The sequence below is a fragment of the Typopeltis vanoorti genome, chromosome 22 (genome assembly GCF_054136105.1).
Source record: "Typopeltis vanoorti isolate ZY-2024b chromosome 22, IOZ_Tvanoo_1.0, whole genome shotgun sequence".
In the NCBI taxonomy this organism is placed as follows: Eukaryota; Metazoa; Arthropoda; class Arachnida; order Uropygi; family Thelyphonidae; genus Typopeltis; species Typopeltis vanoorti.
Genome location: NC_143570.1, coordinates 13,315,613 through 13,335,396, shown reverse-complemented (window position 1 = coordinate 13,335,396; position 19,784 = coordinate 13,315,613). Strand labels below are relative to the sequence as shown.

Genomic DNA, 19,784 nt, shown 5'->3' with positions numbered 1-19,784 from the left:
GTGGTATAGTGGCATAATGGCTCTTTCATTTAGCTTATGCTAAATGAACCCCCTTCCCGTCAACTCTTCAAGAAACTTATCAACATATTCCTTCTTTTACCCTAATTACTTGCCTGACACAAGCAAGGTATATACTATTGTGTCAATTTTACATTTAAACTTAATATGTATTATTTCTGGATAATAAGAGCATTCATCAAGTTCAACTTACGAAAAACAATTATATTATCAATGTTCACGTGAAAGAAGTAAAGGTCAATCTCCTAGCTTCGAAATATGACTGCATTCTGGTTCACCGTTTTACTACGAGATGGCGGTATCATCACTTTGGGTTGAGAGTACCCAGATTTCAAAATGGCAGAGGCGGTAGGACTGTCCAGATTGCTGTTACAAGCGAAGGTAAGACAAACTTCAAAAATTTACAATTCAAAAGCTATAAAATTGTATATTAAATCAAAAATTTTACATATAAAATTGTTGGTAACGAAAATTGCAAACATTTTTATATAAATTCCTTTGATAAACTTCAGTGACAAGTTAGAGCTTTTAAAGAAGTTTCTATCCTATAGCTAGTTAGATGCTAACAAGTTGTTTGCATTCAAATTCGTCAATTTCTGTTTTTATATTTAATTTTTATATCATACATTTAGTCAATTGAATGGATTCCTTATATTATTCTTCCAATATGTTGCTGAATTTAACAGAATAGTTTGTATAAGTTTCAAAGTATTAGCGACAGGTGTCGGGGTAGGGGGGGAGGGATTAGGGATGCACCTGTCCATTGCGGGGGGAAGAGTAACCCCACCAAACTAAGTTATGCAGTTAGTTTTTGGTCGACTTTAGCTGATGGGTCAAGTGTGCGATTGTTGTTCTAGGTCATTATATATAATCTATAGAAGAACGCAGGTCAAGCGGAAAGACAGAACCGTTGGATTTGTGTTTCTGTGTAATGGACTACAGCAAAGACGCTTCGGGTGGCGTCTGGTGGAGGAAAAACTGGTTTACCCACAATGACGTAATGTGACGTTGACAAAGAGGCACTGTAAGTTACTGCAATCCATCCCCCGCTTTTAGAGGGTGGACTGACGGATAACAGCCGTTTTTAGATAGGGGTTCCGAAATTATTTTTACGCAGATTAGAACTAACAGCAACTGGAGAACTCTCTTGAAATTAAATCCAGAAAATAAATGTGGGGCAAAAGTTGCCCACTTTTACTCTGTTTTTTGTAATATGAGATAACAGTTTGTTTGGTATGCAGCTGACACAGTTTATTTCAGAAATTTTACTGAAAAACAGATTTTATGAAATGAATAGGATGGCTAAGGAATGCAATTAAATCACACACATTAAACATAAATTGGTGTTTTTAAAGTTAGAACTCGTATTTCATTTCAGGACTCGACCTGATGTTTGCATTTTTATGATGTTAGTAGAAACGTGTAATTTCGATAAAGCAATATTCGTGTAAAAACATTAATAGATAATTGCCATTGCGTGGAAGAAGTTAAAATTGAATATGCATTACCGAGAGGGGCGAATTCTCCATGTTTGCTATGATGTCATTAATTGAGAAAGAAATACTATTTATTTGTTAATAAATGCATGCATTTGTAAACATTCCATTTAGGCTTTTATTTTTGTAGACAGAAGACGTCTTAAGCTTTCGCGGCAATAATTGAGCTTTGCGTTGTGTATCGAAGGCCGAGGCTAGTCAAGCTACCTTGGCTTGCTCGGTTGTGGGAGCATCCAGGTCCTCGCTTCAGCACTGTGATTTCATGCGCGCGCATAACTATTTCCGCTCCCTCCACGTCATTCTGCTTAGGCACAGGCCATACGCAGTCAAAGTAGCTCTAGCCAGTGAGCTTCAGTCAGCCTTTATAAGTGTGCGTGTTGCTTGGGAAAATTAAATTACAACCAACTTTTTATGACGATGTTATTGACAGTTCATAAAGAAGAACCGTAGGGTAGAATTTGTATTCAAGTAGCTAAATTGAAAAAGATAGAATATCATTTGTAAAATAAATGTTGTATTTGTATGATTAAATGTACGTAAATTTCTAAATATATAGTTTTAAATGGTCAGTAATTATTCCGCTAATCAGACTTCAATCACACCTCTCACTCCCTGAATGATAACAAGAGCAAGCGTGAATTTCAAGACCAGCATTCGCCCCTGATTACGGAAAGGAAGGATAATAAACATCCATGATTATCTTATACCGAGACTGAACCTTAAAAGTTTAGAAAGCGATTCAGAACGTAGAAGTTAAACTCTGTTATTTTGATATTCAAGTAGACAATGAATGTCCAGTCTTCTGGTGGAGTTCGCCATGTTGGAAGTATATAACTTCGAAGTCCTCGAGAACTTTTGAAATTTTAAAGTGATCCGAATTTCAATTTTCTACTAAGTAATGCTTTTCTACTTGATATAATAAGATATATTATTTCCCTTTATAATATGGTTCATTGCTAAGTTGAAGTTGAAACCTGTTAGTCTTTTATTCACGAGTTTCAATATACATATGAACCAAATTCAAGAATTCTGTTCATTTTGAAACATACCACGAATACGTCGCACTCGTTTGCAAAAATAAATAATTTTTAACATGCTTTTTTTTTTTTTTTCCCCAATGCTGTAAGTTCGGTTCCGTGCATTATCTAGCAGTTGCCCTGCGGAAATTCACTATTGCATCATCGAATGGACAATGTACTGGATTTCTACAATGTCGAATATGTAAGATATCACCTTTACAACGCTCCGCTCCTGCGATGCCCTAATTGATGATTTTAGCGTCATGACGTTGCTGAATGAACCGATGCTCAGATTTCGTTGACAGTTAATGAAGGCATTGGTGGCGAACGTATGTTGACAACTCGACTGGGAGAAGCTATATATTGCGCTTCAGATCCATCTAATTTTTAATCAATAGCATGGCAGCTTCGAGACCGTACAAGAGATGCTTTCGCCCTCAGCAAAAGCTATTTCAGTCATGCTCTGCTTGTACGCGTCTTGACTATTATGAAATAATACTTTGCATAGTTTCTGTAGCCGGCAAGGTTGGCTAAGTGGGTTAGCTCGTACGCTCTCTCCAGGAGGCTGCGGGTTCGAATTCCGGCATGGATGTTTGTGATTGTTCCCCTAACGCTGTGTGGAAAGGGCATCTGCGACCCTACCACTTCTTGTAGAAGGCTTCACTCCCAAAACTCAATGAGGTACGGGAGTGACCAACAGCTTTCAGTGACGTCATATGTATTACTAATTTCTGTAACTAATCTATGCTCATCTATATTTGATTTTTAATAGTTTAAAATATTAGAATACACCTCGTCACATACATTCTGATTGGCAGCGTCTACCATGAAGATAATGTTAAAAGAATCACGGATGGCCAAATGCTGAGTGGCTGCAGCTGAAGGACTAAAATACAACTTGCTGGATTAGTGTCGATTTATTTTTTTTTTAAATCATGAAACTGTTATTTTGAACTTTACCTGCTTTACTGATGGTCCATCAGTGGTACTCATACGTATTCTTTGTAAGTACCACGAAGTTAAAACTGAAAGGACTAAACTGGGAGCGAGAAAGGGTTCTTGCGTATCAAGATTGAAATAATTTATTTTCTTTGAATCAAGGAAGAATCTGAAACCAGTCAGATACCATTTTGCATGACAGTGCGAGATTGCATATTTCACGTAACGTAGCTGATTTTATGAAAAAGCATGATGGCAAGTATTTCCTCATCCTTCCCCGCACATCGCTGACGATCTCTGCATATTTCGATCTGTCTGCCTAAGTCGAAAGAACCACCGGAAAGCGTTTCCTACCATTGACGAGGCAGCTCAAGCATGGTCCTTGTACTTTATTAGCATATGAAATGCCGTACATTTATCATGTAATGTATCATTGCACATTTTCATGGTCTTACCAAGTGTAGAATATTAAACGGTCATCCCCTTTTTTTTCTATTGTTATTTTTTTCCTTATTCGCATACAGTATTTCTTTTCTTTTTTGTTAATAATTAGTTCATGATAATTCATTCTGGATTTGTAGGTGTCTCTGTTTGTTATTCATACATGTATAATATGCTCACAATACAAATATTGAATGCATGCAAAGTAACATTTTTTTCTCAAACTTAGCCTGCACAGCGAATGATTTCTAGTTTCCTTTGTTTTATTTATTATTTTTTTAAGTAATTAATTTCAACTTATTTGGTTTTTAGGAAGAGGCAACCAATAATAACAAAAGTCTTTTTTTTAGGCAACTTTGATTAAAACGAATTCGTGTTACTCATGTTCTCATGTTCAACGAGTAGTTTGTATTTTACGAAAAATACTCAAATATTGAACGCGAGCGATTCCCACTAACCGAGACGCTCAAATTTACTGGGCTCTGCAGTCCGTGGGAGTAGACTAAGGGCGTCAAACGAAAAAACACCCCCGGAAACTGTTTTAATTAAGTGGTAATTTCGAAGACTTCAATTCGAAGTTTACTGCGGGTGTCATCAGATAGTGGCGACACCTAGATGCATCCCTCTGTCCTTTATCCGGTTTCTGATTAGTGGCAAGCGTTCTTTCACGCACTAGTGCTCCCGCACTGCTGTATCCAGTAAGTTTTTTTTGTTTTTTTTTTAAGTCGCCTCAAGGAATTTTTAAAGGTATCTGAGGGAAGTACAGGTCTTCAGTTCAGTGGGATTTTTTTTTTCTTCTTCTTTAGTTGTTGTTAAAGGCGGACTCCAGCATGCCTTTCTCCAGAATAATTCTTATGACGGCTGAAAAAAAAAAAAAAAGAAAAGAAAAAAAGCACCTGAGCTAGTTATTTTGTGGTACACCTGATCCTTCTATCGTTCTTTCTGTCTATTCAGCATTAATTTTCACAGCTCGCTGATTCTGTACAATATATTCGTCTTAATGCAACACAACTTTATCTCGATAGTGTTCTCATATTTCTGTTGATTTAATTCTGTCATGTTTTAAGGAATTATTTTAGTTTTTTTTTTTTTATGCTGTATTGCAGAAACGTGTTAGTAGTTTGAGCGCATTGTGACCTTCGACATTGCTGTTTTTTTTAGTGAAAAAACGTTCTTAGATATTAAAAAAAATAAGTATTTTTTGTGGGTGTAACGTGTACTTCTTAGTCTTAAAAGAATTTTTTTTTTTGTCTTTTCTTTTACTTTTTCTTGTTTGTTAAACTTCTATGTATTTAGTAATGGCGGATGAAGAGGCGTGCTCACCTCTAGAGTTCCACTGTGGGTATGTGTGAAAGTAGTTTGGATTTGGCAGCAGAAGTTAATCCCCATATTCGTTACCTTACTTATTGAAAGTCCAAATGAATCATAACGACAGCATTTATCGTCTAAAGACAGGGTCTTCGGATTTCACCCAGGAAAATGATGTATGTTATAGTTCTCAATTGTTTGGGTTATTTTAGAGATGGGATTCAGGTTGAAATACTGCCAGTGACTGAAGGAATCAGAGAGAGAGAGAGAGAGAGAGAGAGAGAGGAAGATGCCAAAATATCGCATTTGGAGGGAATGAGAATTTCATGAAACAGGTGTGCGATACCGACTTAATTTTGGAGTACAAAATATATAAGAAACTCTAATCATAAATATCAGTAAGCCTAATTTGCAGCGAATTAAATGAAATTAAGTTTTAAGTTAAGGTTTTTTTTTTTTTTTTGAGAAGGGACAGAATATTTTGGTTGAAATTAGAGACCACGAAAAAAATATATTATTGCTATTTAATCGCATGTGTTCTTCGGCTAGTTTTCCTCCATTTTGTAAATAAAAACCCGAGTTTCCTAGAGGAAAAAAAAAAATGTTGCCTCCTATGACATTGAAACAAACGTGTCAAAGGAGTATGGACTTTGCGTCAGTTTGAAACAAACGAAATATCAAACCGGATATCGACATCTTCTAAGATGTCGATATCCGGTTTAATATCCGGTCAATATCCGGTTTAGTTGTAGTTGGTGGATTGAGTGGTGGAGACCGAGAGTTGTAGAGTAGGTGCCCTCCCTCGATGAGTCTTTGGACTCCCTGGAGGTGTTGCGTAATAATAATAATAATAATAATAATATTCACCATGAATTTTTGACTCTTTGTAGTAAAATAAAAGTTTGATTTTAACAACCCCTGTCTGCTCCGAATGCAGCATGTTCATCAATTTTCGCTTTAGTTTTGTGTACGCTCCCTTCCCAAGAAATATTTCGGATGACTTTCCTTTATAATTTTATATTTTTCTTTATAAATTTTCTTTATTATATATATATATATATATATATATATATTTTTTTTTTTTTTTTTTTTACTCCATTTCCCAAGAAAGAAAATAGACAAGTCAGTCAAGTTTGCGCTTGCAAGTCTAGCTGACCGTGCACGTAGTGCAAGTCCAAGGCAACTCGTGGTAAAGGTAGAATAAGCTCTGGTCAGCTAGACTTGCAACACTTGCAGGCGCAAACTTGACTGACTTGTCTGTTTGCTTTCTTGGGAAATGAAGTAAAAAAAAAAAAACAGGTTTATATTTAAAATAACTTGGTATCTTTAACATATATTATACCCAAGATAAAAAACTTTCTCCATATATATATATATATATATATTAGTACAATATTAGTTATTTTGCAAACGAATTATTTAATTTCTAGCACCCTTCGCGTCATAAGTAAAAACTCGGATCATATTTTTTTATTATTATTATGTGACACCTCCAGGGAGTTCAAAGACTCATCGAGAGAGAGTGTGGCAACAGCATCGTACGATATTAACTCCTTCCAACTACTAACCGCGCTCAAACTTGCTTAACTTTTTGCTGAGTAGCAAAGGCTCCACGAATCGACCAACCTTGGAAAGTGACACGCTGGAATATTTTAAGTTAGGACGACTTTTTTTTTTTTTTTTTTTTTTTTTTTTTTAACTGATAGCCAATTGGGCTTCGGGAAATGCCGACGCATTGAATTTATTGAAGCAGATCCCGTTCTAAATTGAAATTATTAAAATACCTTCTCTCCCACTCTCGACTAGTCAGCTTCTCAGTAGAACGATAAGAAATATCTGATTCAACATCTCGCAGGGGACGCTGTTGTGGTCTGATGCTCTGTCATCGGCGTTTTAATTGGTCCCAGAGGCGTCTGATTATTACGAGTGTGTAGAACAACCTTAGACGGGACAGCAGAGGTTACGTTTATAAACTACTGCAGCCATCATCGTGAGAAACAGAACATTCACCGTGTATCAGGTTCGTTAACCTGGCTTTCTCGAGGCTGGGGTATCTTCCGACATTTTGACATCTCGCAACAAGGGCAGTGTTTGCATCATCCATATATTGTGTGGTCTTCAGATAATTCTTTGTGACATTTAAAATGTCACAAACATGCGTTTCATTGTTCGCGTTTTTACATTAAGGAATATTTGGAACGCTGTTCATTGTATACGTAGTGGAATTATTGGTACTGCATGTTCTTTGAGGTCGTATTAATCTAAACACAAGAGCCTTTATGGACGCACTCGAGCAATCCTGAAAGATTGTGTCGCTTCCTCATCTTTTTCTTGGCTTAAAAATAAATACATACAGGCAGAAATGCTTCAAGCGCTAGCTTTACACTTAACGAAAAAACCGGAGTTAAAAAAAAAATCACTCAAATTATTATTATTATTATTTTGGAATTACAATAGAAATTAATTTTTTGAAGTAAAGGTTACAAAGATAAAAAAAATTACTGATAAAAATATCATTACGATTACAAATTCGCCATAATGGATTGTCATTTTAAAATTTCGATTAAAAAAAATAAATAAAAGAATACACTTGTTTTCAAGGGGGCATTAGGTTCGATGCATCGTGTTATCACGGGCCACTGTGCCATTACTTTGTCTTCTAATTGTTTATAAACTTTAATGTGTAACTTGTAATATTTATTATTTTATACTAAATTTTTTTAAAAATATTTTCGTGCAATATATAATCGAAAACAAGGCAATTTAAAGACTTCATTCATATTCTGAACATCGAAATTTTATCGTGGGACCACAGATTTTTAATGATCGAGTCACGTGCTTGATCTTTTTTTTTTTCTTTTTTAAATCTCGAAATGCTGACATTTAATGTTACATCACTTAGTCATAAAGGCATGAAATCAATTAAGGAACATGAAAATATAGCACAATCTTGATGCGAGAATTTAACAAATATTCATTATATCCAAAGAATCTGAATACTTCTGAAGTAATTCTGTGCCAAAGACAACTATTCAGATTCTCTCCATTAATCGCTTCACTGGTATTATTTATTTATTTTTCGTTTCTGCTCCCAAAACAAGGGTGTTTTGTCTAAGTTTTTATTTTATTTCTAAGTTGTTTTTATTTTATTTTATTATTATTTTTTTAAGTGTTTCCGAAATTCCAAGCTCTCCGTTCATGCTATGTGCACTGTTGCACTCTATGAATTCAAGTTTCGACATGAATTAGAGTTGTTGTGCATACAGGACATGGTATAAATGAATTTTCAGAGAAGCGGACACAAAAAAAGTAAAATAATGACGAAACTAAGACAAAAGAAAAATCTCATTGTAATTACACATTCATTTGTATACTTCTACATAAAATATAGTTTCATTATTTATTTAGACATTTTTCGATGTTTAAATAAGTATGTTTTTAACTGCACACATTTTAAATTCGCATTACACATATTTTGCTATTCTTTTATTTTTTTTTTTTTTCGTTGCACATCTTGTACTCAATTACATTTTAGAATAAGGCTGTGCAAAAGCATTATAAAATTTTTGGAAAGTTTAGAATGACAAACGATCAATAAATGGAATGTGATCAAACGAATTAAATGATTGTTAATTTCATTTATTAAAGTGATTTTAATAAATATTTGTTTATGTGTAATACTACGAATGTCAGTGAGTCGCTCGACATCTAATTCTACGCAGGGTATCGTCTGCTACTGATTTATTTTAACGCCATCTGTAGTAGCATCTTTAAACTAGGAAAGTCAGAGCAGGATGCAATCTATTTGTTGCCTCCGGAAACGTCCTATTTTTCTCTTGGGATAAATACAGGAATCCCAGAATAGATGTCATTGTCTTGGGCTTTCGAAGTAAAGGAAAATAACCTTGCAACTTGGGATACAATTCTGTATAAAAAGTTACATGTAAAAAAGAAAAAAAAAGGTAGGCTAATAAAGAAAATGATGCTTTTAATTATTTTCTTTTTATAAGAATCGCCCCATATTTGAACTAGGCATCCGTTAACAGACTTGAAGTATAAAATTCTTTACTGGATGAAAGCTTTTAACACTCGGCATAATAAACTGTTTAAGGTGTTTCGATAGAGGGCGCTTGCTATTACTGTATCTTCAGACAAGGCAAAAAAAAAAAAATCCCTTGAATAATTAATTTCTAAGAAAATGGAATCAATCATTTGCTTGAATAAATTCAGGCCTGTTTTGATGTCATGTTTAAGTCAATTTTGTTCAAAGCGTCAACCACACAAACACAGAATCTTCGCATATTCCCTTCATTGATCTACAACTATTTGAATAAATTTCTAAGTTTCGAAAGTTTCAAATCCGACTCTAATATTTCTTATTTATTCTTTAAACATGTCTAGATTATTTGGATAAGAACTGGTTGCTCTATTCTTTCTTTCTTTTTTTTTTTTTTTTTTTTTTTTTTTTCCCGTGGTGTGTTCACATGAGAACATTGCGATATGAGTTTAGTTTTCATTTTGGATTTTTAATAAGAATATGTTACCATTCAGATTCGCCAACGAAATGTATTGCCATCCAACACTTTTGATTATTGATTATATTCGATTATATAAATTCGATGGCCAATAAAAACTGTAAGGGAATTCTCTAAATTCTCACTAAAAATAATAATGAAGATGAACGACTTCCTAGTATTTTGAAAGGATGCGAATATGACACACTTCAAGAACTTGATCCCGGTGATTTAAGGATTTAAAGTTTCTTATAGCCGAGGCACAGAATCAGTTCAAGGTCCCTTTCACAGATTTTTAAATCTCATAAATAGGACACACGAAGAAACTATAGGAAACAATTGGAATGCTGGGTGTATAACGTCATAGGTGGTATGAAGATGATGTCACATTGTTTCCGATGTGACATCACCTTCATATGAGTATTGTTTTCTTGCCGCTATTTGGATACATTTTCCGATGGAAAGAGGGTGGAGGAGAAACCTTATACTCAGGATGCTTATTTTCATTGATTTTTCTTAGAACGAGTCCTCGCCACACACACACACCTTATAAGAATATGCGTATACTCACTGCGGACTAAGTTTATTATAGTGTTGCAAACACTATTTTTAAACATGAGACGTTTACCTTACAAATCATTTTTGGTAGCAGTTAAGATTTCTTAAGTTTTGAAGCTTTCTTCGAAACACAAGTTTTTCCAATTAGTTAAATTCGTTATTTTACAACGAGGTCATTTTAAATTAGTGTTTCTTAATCTTCATTAATTCGAGGATACTTTTTTTTTTCATTAAATAATAATAATAAAAAAATAGAAAAAGAAAAGCAAAGGAACAGTGGCACCGGAACGTATGGGAGCCTGTCAGCTAATAATAAGGGTTCCATTATGAAGTTATTTAAATTCTAATTATGTACTCAAGTTGAATTACAAATGCTTTTCTGCACATATTAATAAAGTTCTTCATCTAACTAAAACACTTTTTACAAAGATTTTAAGTATGAAAAAAGTTTTAATTTTTTTATTAGCTTTAATACATCCAATTACCGATTATTGTAAGTTAATCGGTCAACTGATTACTCAGAGTAAATTAATTTACTGCTTGAAAAAACTTTGTTGTTCGAAAATTACGTTTTTGTAAAAATCGACACTCAGTCCCCAGGAAATTGAGTAGTTAAGAATTAGCCAGGACTTGAGTAGTTAAGAATCTTTTACTTTTGCACAACATATATTATTATTATTATTATTATTACTATTATTACGGGCAACTCCAGGGAGTCATTAGACTCATCGAGGGAGGCCCCAAATCATATTCATCACAACTATCTGACATTCATACAGTATCTATCATACCTCGCCTTAAACTCATTCACTGTCACAGCATCCACTACAGACTCAGGGAGCGCATTCCACTCATTCACTACTCTAAAAGTAAAGAACCCAGCTCTAACACCTTTACTAACCACACTTTTGCCCAGTTTCCATGGATGTCCCCTAGTCCTCCCACAACCAGCCCTCTTCTCAAAAATATCTTCTGAATTAATTTTATAGAAACCCTTCAGTAATTTGAATGTCTCAATCATATCTCCCCTCCTCCGCCTATCAACCAATTTTTGCAACCCACAAATCCTCAACCTGTTCTCATACGGTTCATTCCACAGACCTGCTATCATCTTGGTCACTCGCCTCTGGATCCTCTCCACATCCTCCCCACCAAGAAGAAACCTAGGTGACCAAATCTGAGCACAGTAGTCTAGATGGGGTCTTATCAAGGCTCGATAGAGAGGAACAATAACCTGCTTGTCTCTGCTTGTCAACGTATTCTTCAGCAACCAAGTGATTTGATGAGCTGTTTTGGTCACTTTTGCAATGTGTCCCCTAAATTTCAATTCCCTATCCACCAACACTCCTAAATCTCGTGCCTCATCAATTTCCTGGAGCAGGGTTCCACCAATGCAGTAAACTGCCTCCAATCTTTTCACCCCAAAATGCATAACCTTACATTTTGCCACATTAAACTGACATCCATTCTCCTTAGCCCAGACCTCCAATCTATCCAAATCATCCTGCAAAATTTTGACATCATCTGCATTCACTATTGCCCTACCCAACTTCGCATCATCCGCAAACAAATGAACTGTTCCTCTCAGATCATTTCCTATATCATTTATGAACAAATTAAACAGCATTGGTCCAAGAACAGATCCTTGTGGCACACCACTAGTCACAGGCCGTCTTGTGGACTCTACTCCCGAGTAAACCACTCTCTGATATCTCTCCGTCAACCACCCTCCTATCCATCTCACCAACCCTATGTCCATTCCCATATGCTGCAATTTACTGATTAGAATTCCATGTGGAATCCTGTCAAAGGCCTTGGCAAGGTCCAGTAGAATCACCGTAAACCCATTACCCTTATCCAGTTCAGCCGTCACTGTGTTATAATACGTGAGCAAGTTACTGAGGCATGACCTACCTTTCACAAAACCATGCTGTCCCCGATACAGTATCCCATTTTCTTCAATCCAATCTTGTATTTTCCTTTTGACTATTTTCTCTAAGACCTTTACAATGATTCCTGATATGCTAATCGGTCGGTAATTTACAACAGCAGTCTTGGAACCACCTTTATGCAGTGGAACTATTTTCCCCTCTTTCCACCCGCTCGGGACTAACCCAGACCCAAGACTCAAATTAAACAAAATGGTCAAGGGTACTGACAATTCTTTAGCTGCTTCTCGTACAACACGAGCTGGTATACCATCCAATCCCACAGATGTATTGACATTGAGGTTATGCAATAGACTACTCACCTCCACTTCATTAACCACAATTCCCGTATAATCTACTGGTTTATTCGTTTCTGCAATGTCACCACCTTGATGATATACTTTTGCAAAGTGCTCACTCAGTAACTCAACTATCTCAACTGATTCAGTTACCTCCCTACCATCGGCATTCTTTAAAATCAATCTGCCATGTACATTTTTCCTTTTACTTGCTACATATCTAAAAAACTGTTTAGGATTCTCTTTAGCCTGCATGGCCAATGTTCTTTCGTAATCCTTTTTTGCTTTTCTTACCACACTCGTCACCCTTCTGGCCTGCGCTTTATACCGTTCATGTGCCTGCCGGTCACCCTTCTCCTTAAATTCCCTCCATAGTTGTTTCTTTTTTTGCAACTCAAGCTTAATGGTGTTATTCATCCATTTAACCCCTACTTGATTTATTATTCGGACTCTAGGTATACAGTCAGCCATTGCTTCATGCAAGCACTTCTTAACTACCTCCCATGCACTATCAACTTCTAGTCCTTGCAGTTGTACATGCCATGGCACTGAACCAATCAAACTCCTAAGCTTGTCATACTTTCCCGCCCGATAATTCCACATGTACCCTGTCTTAATTGAAAATTCTACACCTTTAGCCACCTCCCAAGTTAAGACCCTATGATCACTCTCACCGATTGGTGGTAATGTGGTCATATTTGTTACAGCCAGATCCTCAGATGTAATTACTAGGTCAAGCACTCTCTGACCCCTAGTATTTTCCATTACATGTTGTCGCAGATAGTTATCCCTTAATAACCGCATAAAATCCAGTTCCTTCCTCCCATGTGTCCTCTCCTCACTCCAATCAATGCGACCATAGTTGAAATCTCCCATAATAATCACCCTCCTTCCACCCATTTCTTCTATTTGCTTGTGCATACTGTCACCACCATCTTTTCCATCACCTGGTCTATAGCAGCACCCAATTGTATATTTAGTTCTGCTAGCCACAATCTCACACCAAATGGCCTCAAATGTGCTCTTTTCTCTATCCTGCAATTCAACTTCTATTCTCCTTGGCTGGAGCTCATCAGCTATCATCAACAATACTCCTCCCCCCATTTTATTCTCTCTGTCATTCCTGAACACACTATACCCATCACATTCAATCCCACTAGTTATATCATCTACAGTCAGCCATGTTTCACTAATACCTATAACCTGTGGTCTGGAAGTGCCAACCATGGCCAAAAACTCTTCCTTCTTGTTCCTAATACTCCTAGTATTAGTGTACATGAATTTAAGACCCCCATTAGCCCCAACCCTACCTTGATGCCTTATATTAACTATCCCACTCTGATTTGTTGTCCTTATTTGCTCTGGCATATAATATTCATTCTTACATTCAACTGCCTCCATAAGGACTGTATCTCTACCCCCCCCCCCTAACAAATCTAGTTTCCCTGAATTTGCACATCCACTACATTCAGCAACACTTTCTCAAGTCTTCTTACACCGTAACCATTCAAATGCAAGCCATCCATCTTATATAGATCCTTTCGCCCATCAAACTCACTCCACACATCCACAAATTCCACACCACTCGTCATACATAACCCACGCATAAAGTCATTTGCAATTATAGCCCTCCTTTTAAACATTTCACTGTCATACCTTGGCAAAAGACTAATCATTCTAACTCTCTCACTCTTTTCTTTTGCTACCTCAAACAATTCATTCAGGTCTTCTATCATTTCCATTTTATCTCCTTTCAAATCATTCGTACCTGCCACAACAATCATTTCTTTCACCCTTTCCTTTTGCTCTCTAATAGACGCAGTTACGTCCTTTATGGTCGCACCAGGTTGGTACGATTTTGTCAAATCCTCTACTAACACACCTCGTACTAAATATATATATATATATATTTTTTTTTTTTTCATAATTCAGATAATAATAAGTAAATTAAATACAATTCTATATAACTATATAAATTCTTTTATTATTTTTATTGTATTTCATAAAAATTTATGAGTAGGACAATGAATTTACAACTTAACTAGTATTGTACGAGTGATGCTAACTTCGATCGGTATCCTTTGATATATGCGGAGTCAACGGGTGGTCTACGTTCTTATTCTCACAAACTGGAGGATCCCTTAAAATACCTCCTGAATTCCCCAGGGATACGCAAACTATAGTTTGAACAACACTTCTTAAATGGCTTACATTCTTATTCTTTTAAATACATGTTTGTTTCTATAAAATGTATGTTTTGTAACTTATAATGTTAAATATTAATTTTATATTTATGTAAAATAATTAGAAACATACGTTTAAAACATAAATGAACAGAGAGTAAATATTATAGTTACTTATAGACTTCCAGTACATATTTGGTTGAACGTGAGAATATATTTTCTTTAATGACATTGGAGGTGTCACGTAATAATAATAATCTTGCAAGGTTACACTGAATGCTATACGTTTATTTAAAAAGTTGGCGGGAAGAAATACCCTTAATATTTTAGTAATTTTCTTTACCTCGTTTGATTGTGTTTTTAAAATGCACTGCGTAGAAACGTGTAAATGTATTAAGTGATGAGGGAGGGAAAAGTATTATGTATGATGGACTTCTTCAGTTTTTTTTTTTTTTTTTTCCCATAGAAAGAACACGTGAAGGTTTCTGTGTTAGTCTCGCTTCAAATTTCAGCCGAAATTTAAATATGAAGAAATTATTGTGGAGAGAGAGAGAGGGGTGGGGTGTAAAAGAGATTTTAACGCTTTTGTCTGTTAAAGTTTGCATATCTCTCATTAGCCGAAAACTCATTAAATTGACCCCCCCCCCCACGCGTCGTTATCTTTTTTTTTTTTTTTTTTGGTTAACATTTTTATTTTATTTTCTGACTGCTTTTAATGAGATTTCTCATGTTTACTATTAATTAATTTATTTATTTTTAAATGTCAAATGCCTGTTTTACAAACCGGCGAGAAGTTTTGCAAACCTAGAAGCAAGTCCTGTTACTTCCGTATGACTCTCCAAGTCACCATTCAAGAAGTCAGTATAATGATTCTTTGCGTCCTAGATGGAATTCGAATCAGGTCTTTTCGAAGGGGAGCATCGTTAGATTGAATTCTGTTGAGCATACATAAGGTGAAAAATAGTATTAAAAACATTGTATGTTGTGGTGGACTTCATGAAAAATATGTGTTCTCCAAAGCATTATGATCGAACCCGGGCTTAAAAAAAAAAAGATTCGTGACAACTTATTACACGTGACTATGTGTGGCCCTCGTGGTATGGCCAGACTTGGGTCTGGATGTTTTGTTCCTCCTCCCCCCCTTCTCCAGAAAAATATGTTGAACGAATCAAAGGAATTCACTTTTTAATGTGCATATAATATCGCATGTAATACCATCACAAACAAAAGAAATTCTTGTTTATCGCATTCTTGCACGCATGTGCTAATCCCTTCAGTATACTAGTGAATGGCACATAAGGTCTTTCTACTTGCTACAGTCGCGAACCGCCAATGGAACTTGCGAAAGATCATTGCATTGAAATAAGAGACAGCAATGTGTCTGTGTTCGCAATAATAATTTTATTATCATTTTTATAGTTCTTCAACCAAAAAAGCTTTTATTTTATTTATTTATTTATTTTATTCTATTTTTTTACTTCTTGCGCTATGACCATCCTCTGGATTTCGCCGTCTGAGATTTGTCCCAAGTAGACAAGGTCCTTGGTAACTATTTAAAACAATGCAGTAATTAATAGTGAAATGTGACATTGAGATAACTTTCGACCTGTACCTGGGAATACAACGATCAACTACAGAATAATGTTGCCAAGGACACGCAACAATAAGCGCCCTCCAGCGAGAAAAGTAATGGGATAACAATTATTGCATCTAGCTACATTTGTATACTAAGTATGTTCTCAAATTATCTTTGCAACTTTAAACAGTAATAAAAAGTAAACTGATGAATAGGCAGCGACTCAGTTCACTGCATGTGAAATTTCTCAGAGTTGTATTTATTTATTTACTTTTTTTTTTTTTGTCTTTCTAGGAGAAAGACAAAAAAGAGAAAGACACACGCAACATAAATACAGGTGTGATACGTGGATTCTGATTTTGCTTCATATCTGTCTGGATTTCAATTCACAGGATTATGTAATAAGACATGATGTTAGGATAGAGATTTATATTCTAAAGATGAAGGATTGAGTTAAGGCATTTCATTTTTTAGAGCACAGTTTCCGGATCATGTAAAAATTAATAAAATATACAAACATTATATAAAATTGATAAAAAAAAAATTAGAAAAAATGCTTATCCTTCCCACGGTACCAGTAATATACTATAGCTTTGCAAACCTTTCGTGAGTGAGAGTCGTCAAGTTTCTCCCGTTTTTCTAAAAAATGACGGATGCATCATATTGCCTTTGCCTATCCTTTAGAGCAGTGGGTCTTAACCTTTTTAGTGATCAGCACCCCCTTGAATCTAAAAATAAGTTCTCGCACCCTCTTGAAAAATGTATTTCTTTATTTATGAAATTACATCTATTGCAAGATAATTTATTCATTGAAAAATAAACACATACATTTACATATACATACAAAACAATATCTCAATATTTAATGGCTATGTTGTTGTTGTTTATTCATAATAATGCTTTTGAAGCGAGGCTCCTTTTTTGAAAGAGCCACGCGTAAGTCACCACTTGCATTTAAGCGATTTCTGGCTTTTGTTTTTATGTGCAAAAGTGATGAAAATTCCATTTCACACAGGTAGGTGGTGGCAAATGGTAAAAGTGTCTGCAATGCTGCTTTTGCCAGCTGTTACGCTAGAATTCTTCTAAGTCTAGTTTTTCAAATTCCATTTAAATACGCATTGGCTCGTATTTCAATAAGATCGTCTTTTAATAAATAGCTGTTATCCATCGAATCGGGGTCAAAATTTAGAAACTTCTCTCGCATCCCCCCCCCCAGGTTAAGAACCACTGCTTTAGAGAGAGAGAGAGAGGCTTCATTTCTTCTACAAATGGACGGTTTAGTGTTAAAATCACGCCAATGACTGGAGAAACTTATTCGTTTAGGAAACGGTAGTAGGATACGCAAGCTTTTTTATATCCAAAAATCGGAATCTATCGTTCTATTTTTATCTGCAATATTTCTTCTTTCTCATTTACTTTCGGTCTGTAAACTTCGTGTTTTTTTACCTTGTTTTCCTACTTTGTTTTCTTTTCTTCTTTCTTATTGCTATCGTCTCCATCTTAAGATCACTACCAAGCTCTCTGTTCCTCTCCTAACTTTAATACCAAATCTCACGGGACTTCATAGTTTCTTTTGTCGACCGTTATGAACTTTTCATTTCTTCCCTGTACTGATACATATACAATTCTTTTTATATAAAATGTGATGTTTATAACAGTCAACTTGTAAGTAATGCAAAATTTTATAGATATTCCTTTGAAGATTTTTTTCTTTATTCAAGATGCTATTATTTTATTATTATTTTTAAGGCAAAAGTTGTCTTGTTCCGTTCCTACATGTTCTTATATGAGAGAAAATTTTCTTTCTTTTTTTTTTCTTTTCTTTTTTTCTTCTTCTTCTTCTTGACATTTTGACATTAAATGATGAATTTCCTCTCACGAATTAGATTCATCCATTGAATCCACCGACATTCCATATCCTTCGCCTTTCTTTTTAGTCACTGCCACAGCAGGTTTTTAAACTTAATTTTATTAACTAATTCGGTTTCTTTCCCGTTAATCCTCTTGGCATTCCATGTGTCAAAATTCGTTCTACAAAATGTCCGTCTCGTAATTGCTCTTTGTTTGCATTTATACAAGGGAGTGACCTCGAGGCGCGTAGCATAATGGAGGGATTGCCTTTTCATGACTCTCCATAGTAGAGTAAGCATGACCAAGAAAAAGAAAGAGAGAGTTGGCTTTAAATTCTAATCTAAATTCCAATATTCTCTTGAATTTTACGAGACTGTAGAATGATAAAATTAACTTTTTCAACTACTATCTACCAATCCTCCATTAACTGCTGACAGACATTTTACTTTTGTAAATTACAAAAACATTAACTCAACTAAAATTATACCAATTTGAAAAAAAAAAAAAAAACTTTTTATTATTAATTATTAAAGCAAATAAAAAATGAAACATTATAAATAAACATGAAAATCTTTAATATTACAATATTTTTATAGGATAAAAATGTTTTCATTTATGAAAATAAATTTCATTTATTTTCATAAATTTATGAAAATAAATTTATTTTTATTTTCATAAATTTATAATATTATTATAATATTTATAATATTTATTTAATAAATTTATAATATATTTTCATAAATTTATTTTTAAATTTATTTATTTCATAAATAAATTTATGAAAATAAATTTCATTTATTTTCATAAATTGTTAACTTATTTTAATCGAAGTTTTATTAGCAGACGACTGCAATTCGAGAGGTCGCTAATTAAGAAATTAACGCCACCTAAATATTAGAATTCAATGCATATACATTATTTAATAACATGAAAGTTATTTATAAATTGTAACTAAGATTTTTCAAATTATAAATAACCATGAAAATCTTTAATATTACAATATTTTTATAGATAAAAATGCTTTCATTTATGAAAAATTGTTAACTTATTTCAATTGAAGTTTTATTAGCAGATGGCTGCAATTCAAGAGGTCGCTAATTAAGAAATTAACGCCGCCTAAATATCAGAATTCAATGCATATACTATTATTTAATAACATGAAAGTTATTTATAAATTGTAACTAAGATTTTTCAATAACATGTACAAGTCAAAACTTGACGTTTCTAAATTTAATTTCCCAAAACGATCTGGCGGTTTGACTTCTGCTTGGGATGTTTATGTGGTTTACCTTCAAGATGGATAGGGCTTTTTTCCCAGGTGTTGGAGTTGACTATTGATGACCTCCATTAATTTAGACAGCACTATGAGCATTTGGGTCGATCGTTTGATTTTAGACATTTGCCTTTTTTCTTTTTCTTTTTAATTAATTATTTTTTTATGATCTTGAATAAGGGAGAAATAAAGACTCTCATTCCAACATGGATAATTTCTGTATCATGGTATAACAAGTAAGTGGACTTGAGAACGGAAGTAGCAGTCTGAGATGGAAGGAAAGAGTAATAGTATCTGATATCTTCTCACTTAGCATTATTTTGGTGCCAGAGGAAATGAGATTATGAATAGTTGCTGAGAGGAGGGTGTTCCACTTGAAAT

General features: G+C 34.6%; 1 protein-coding gene across 7 annotated transcripts in view; it reads left to right on the top strand.

Annotated features, from left to right (window-relative positions):
• The first annotated feature begins 353 nt into the window (after positions 1-353).
• Positions 354-19,784, top strand: part of LOC150094164 (tight junction protein ZO-3-like) — a 528,478-nt gene continuing 509,047 nt past the window's right edge. For all 7 annotated transcript variants that reach the window (XM_090411771.1, XM_090411769.1, XM_090411767.1 and 4 more), the window contains exon 1: positions 354-399. In XM_090411771.1, coding sequence (XP_090267897.1) covers positions 355-399 — 45 coding nt within the window. In that variant the 5' untranslated portion in view covers position 354. The remainder of the gene's footprint in view (positions 400-19,784) is intronic.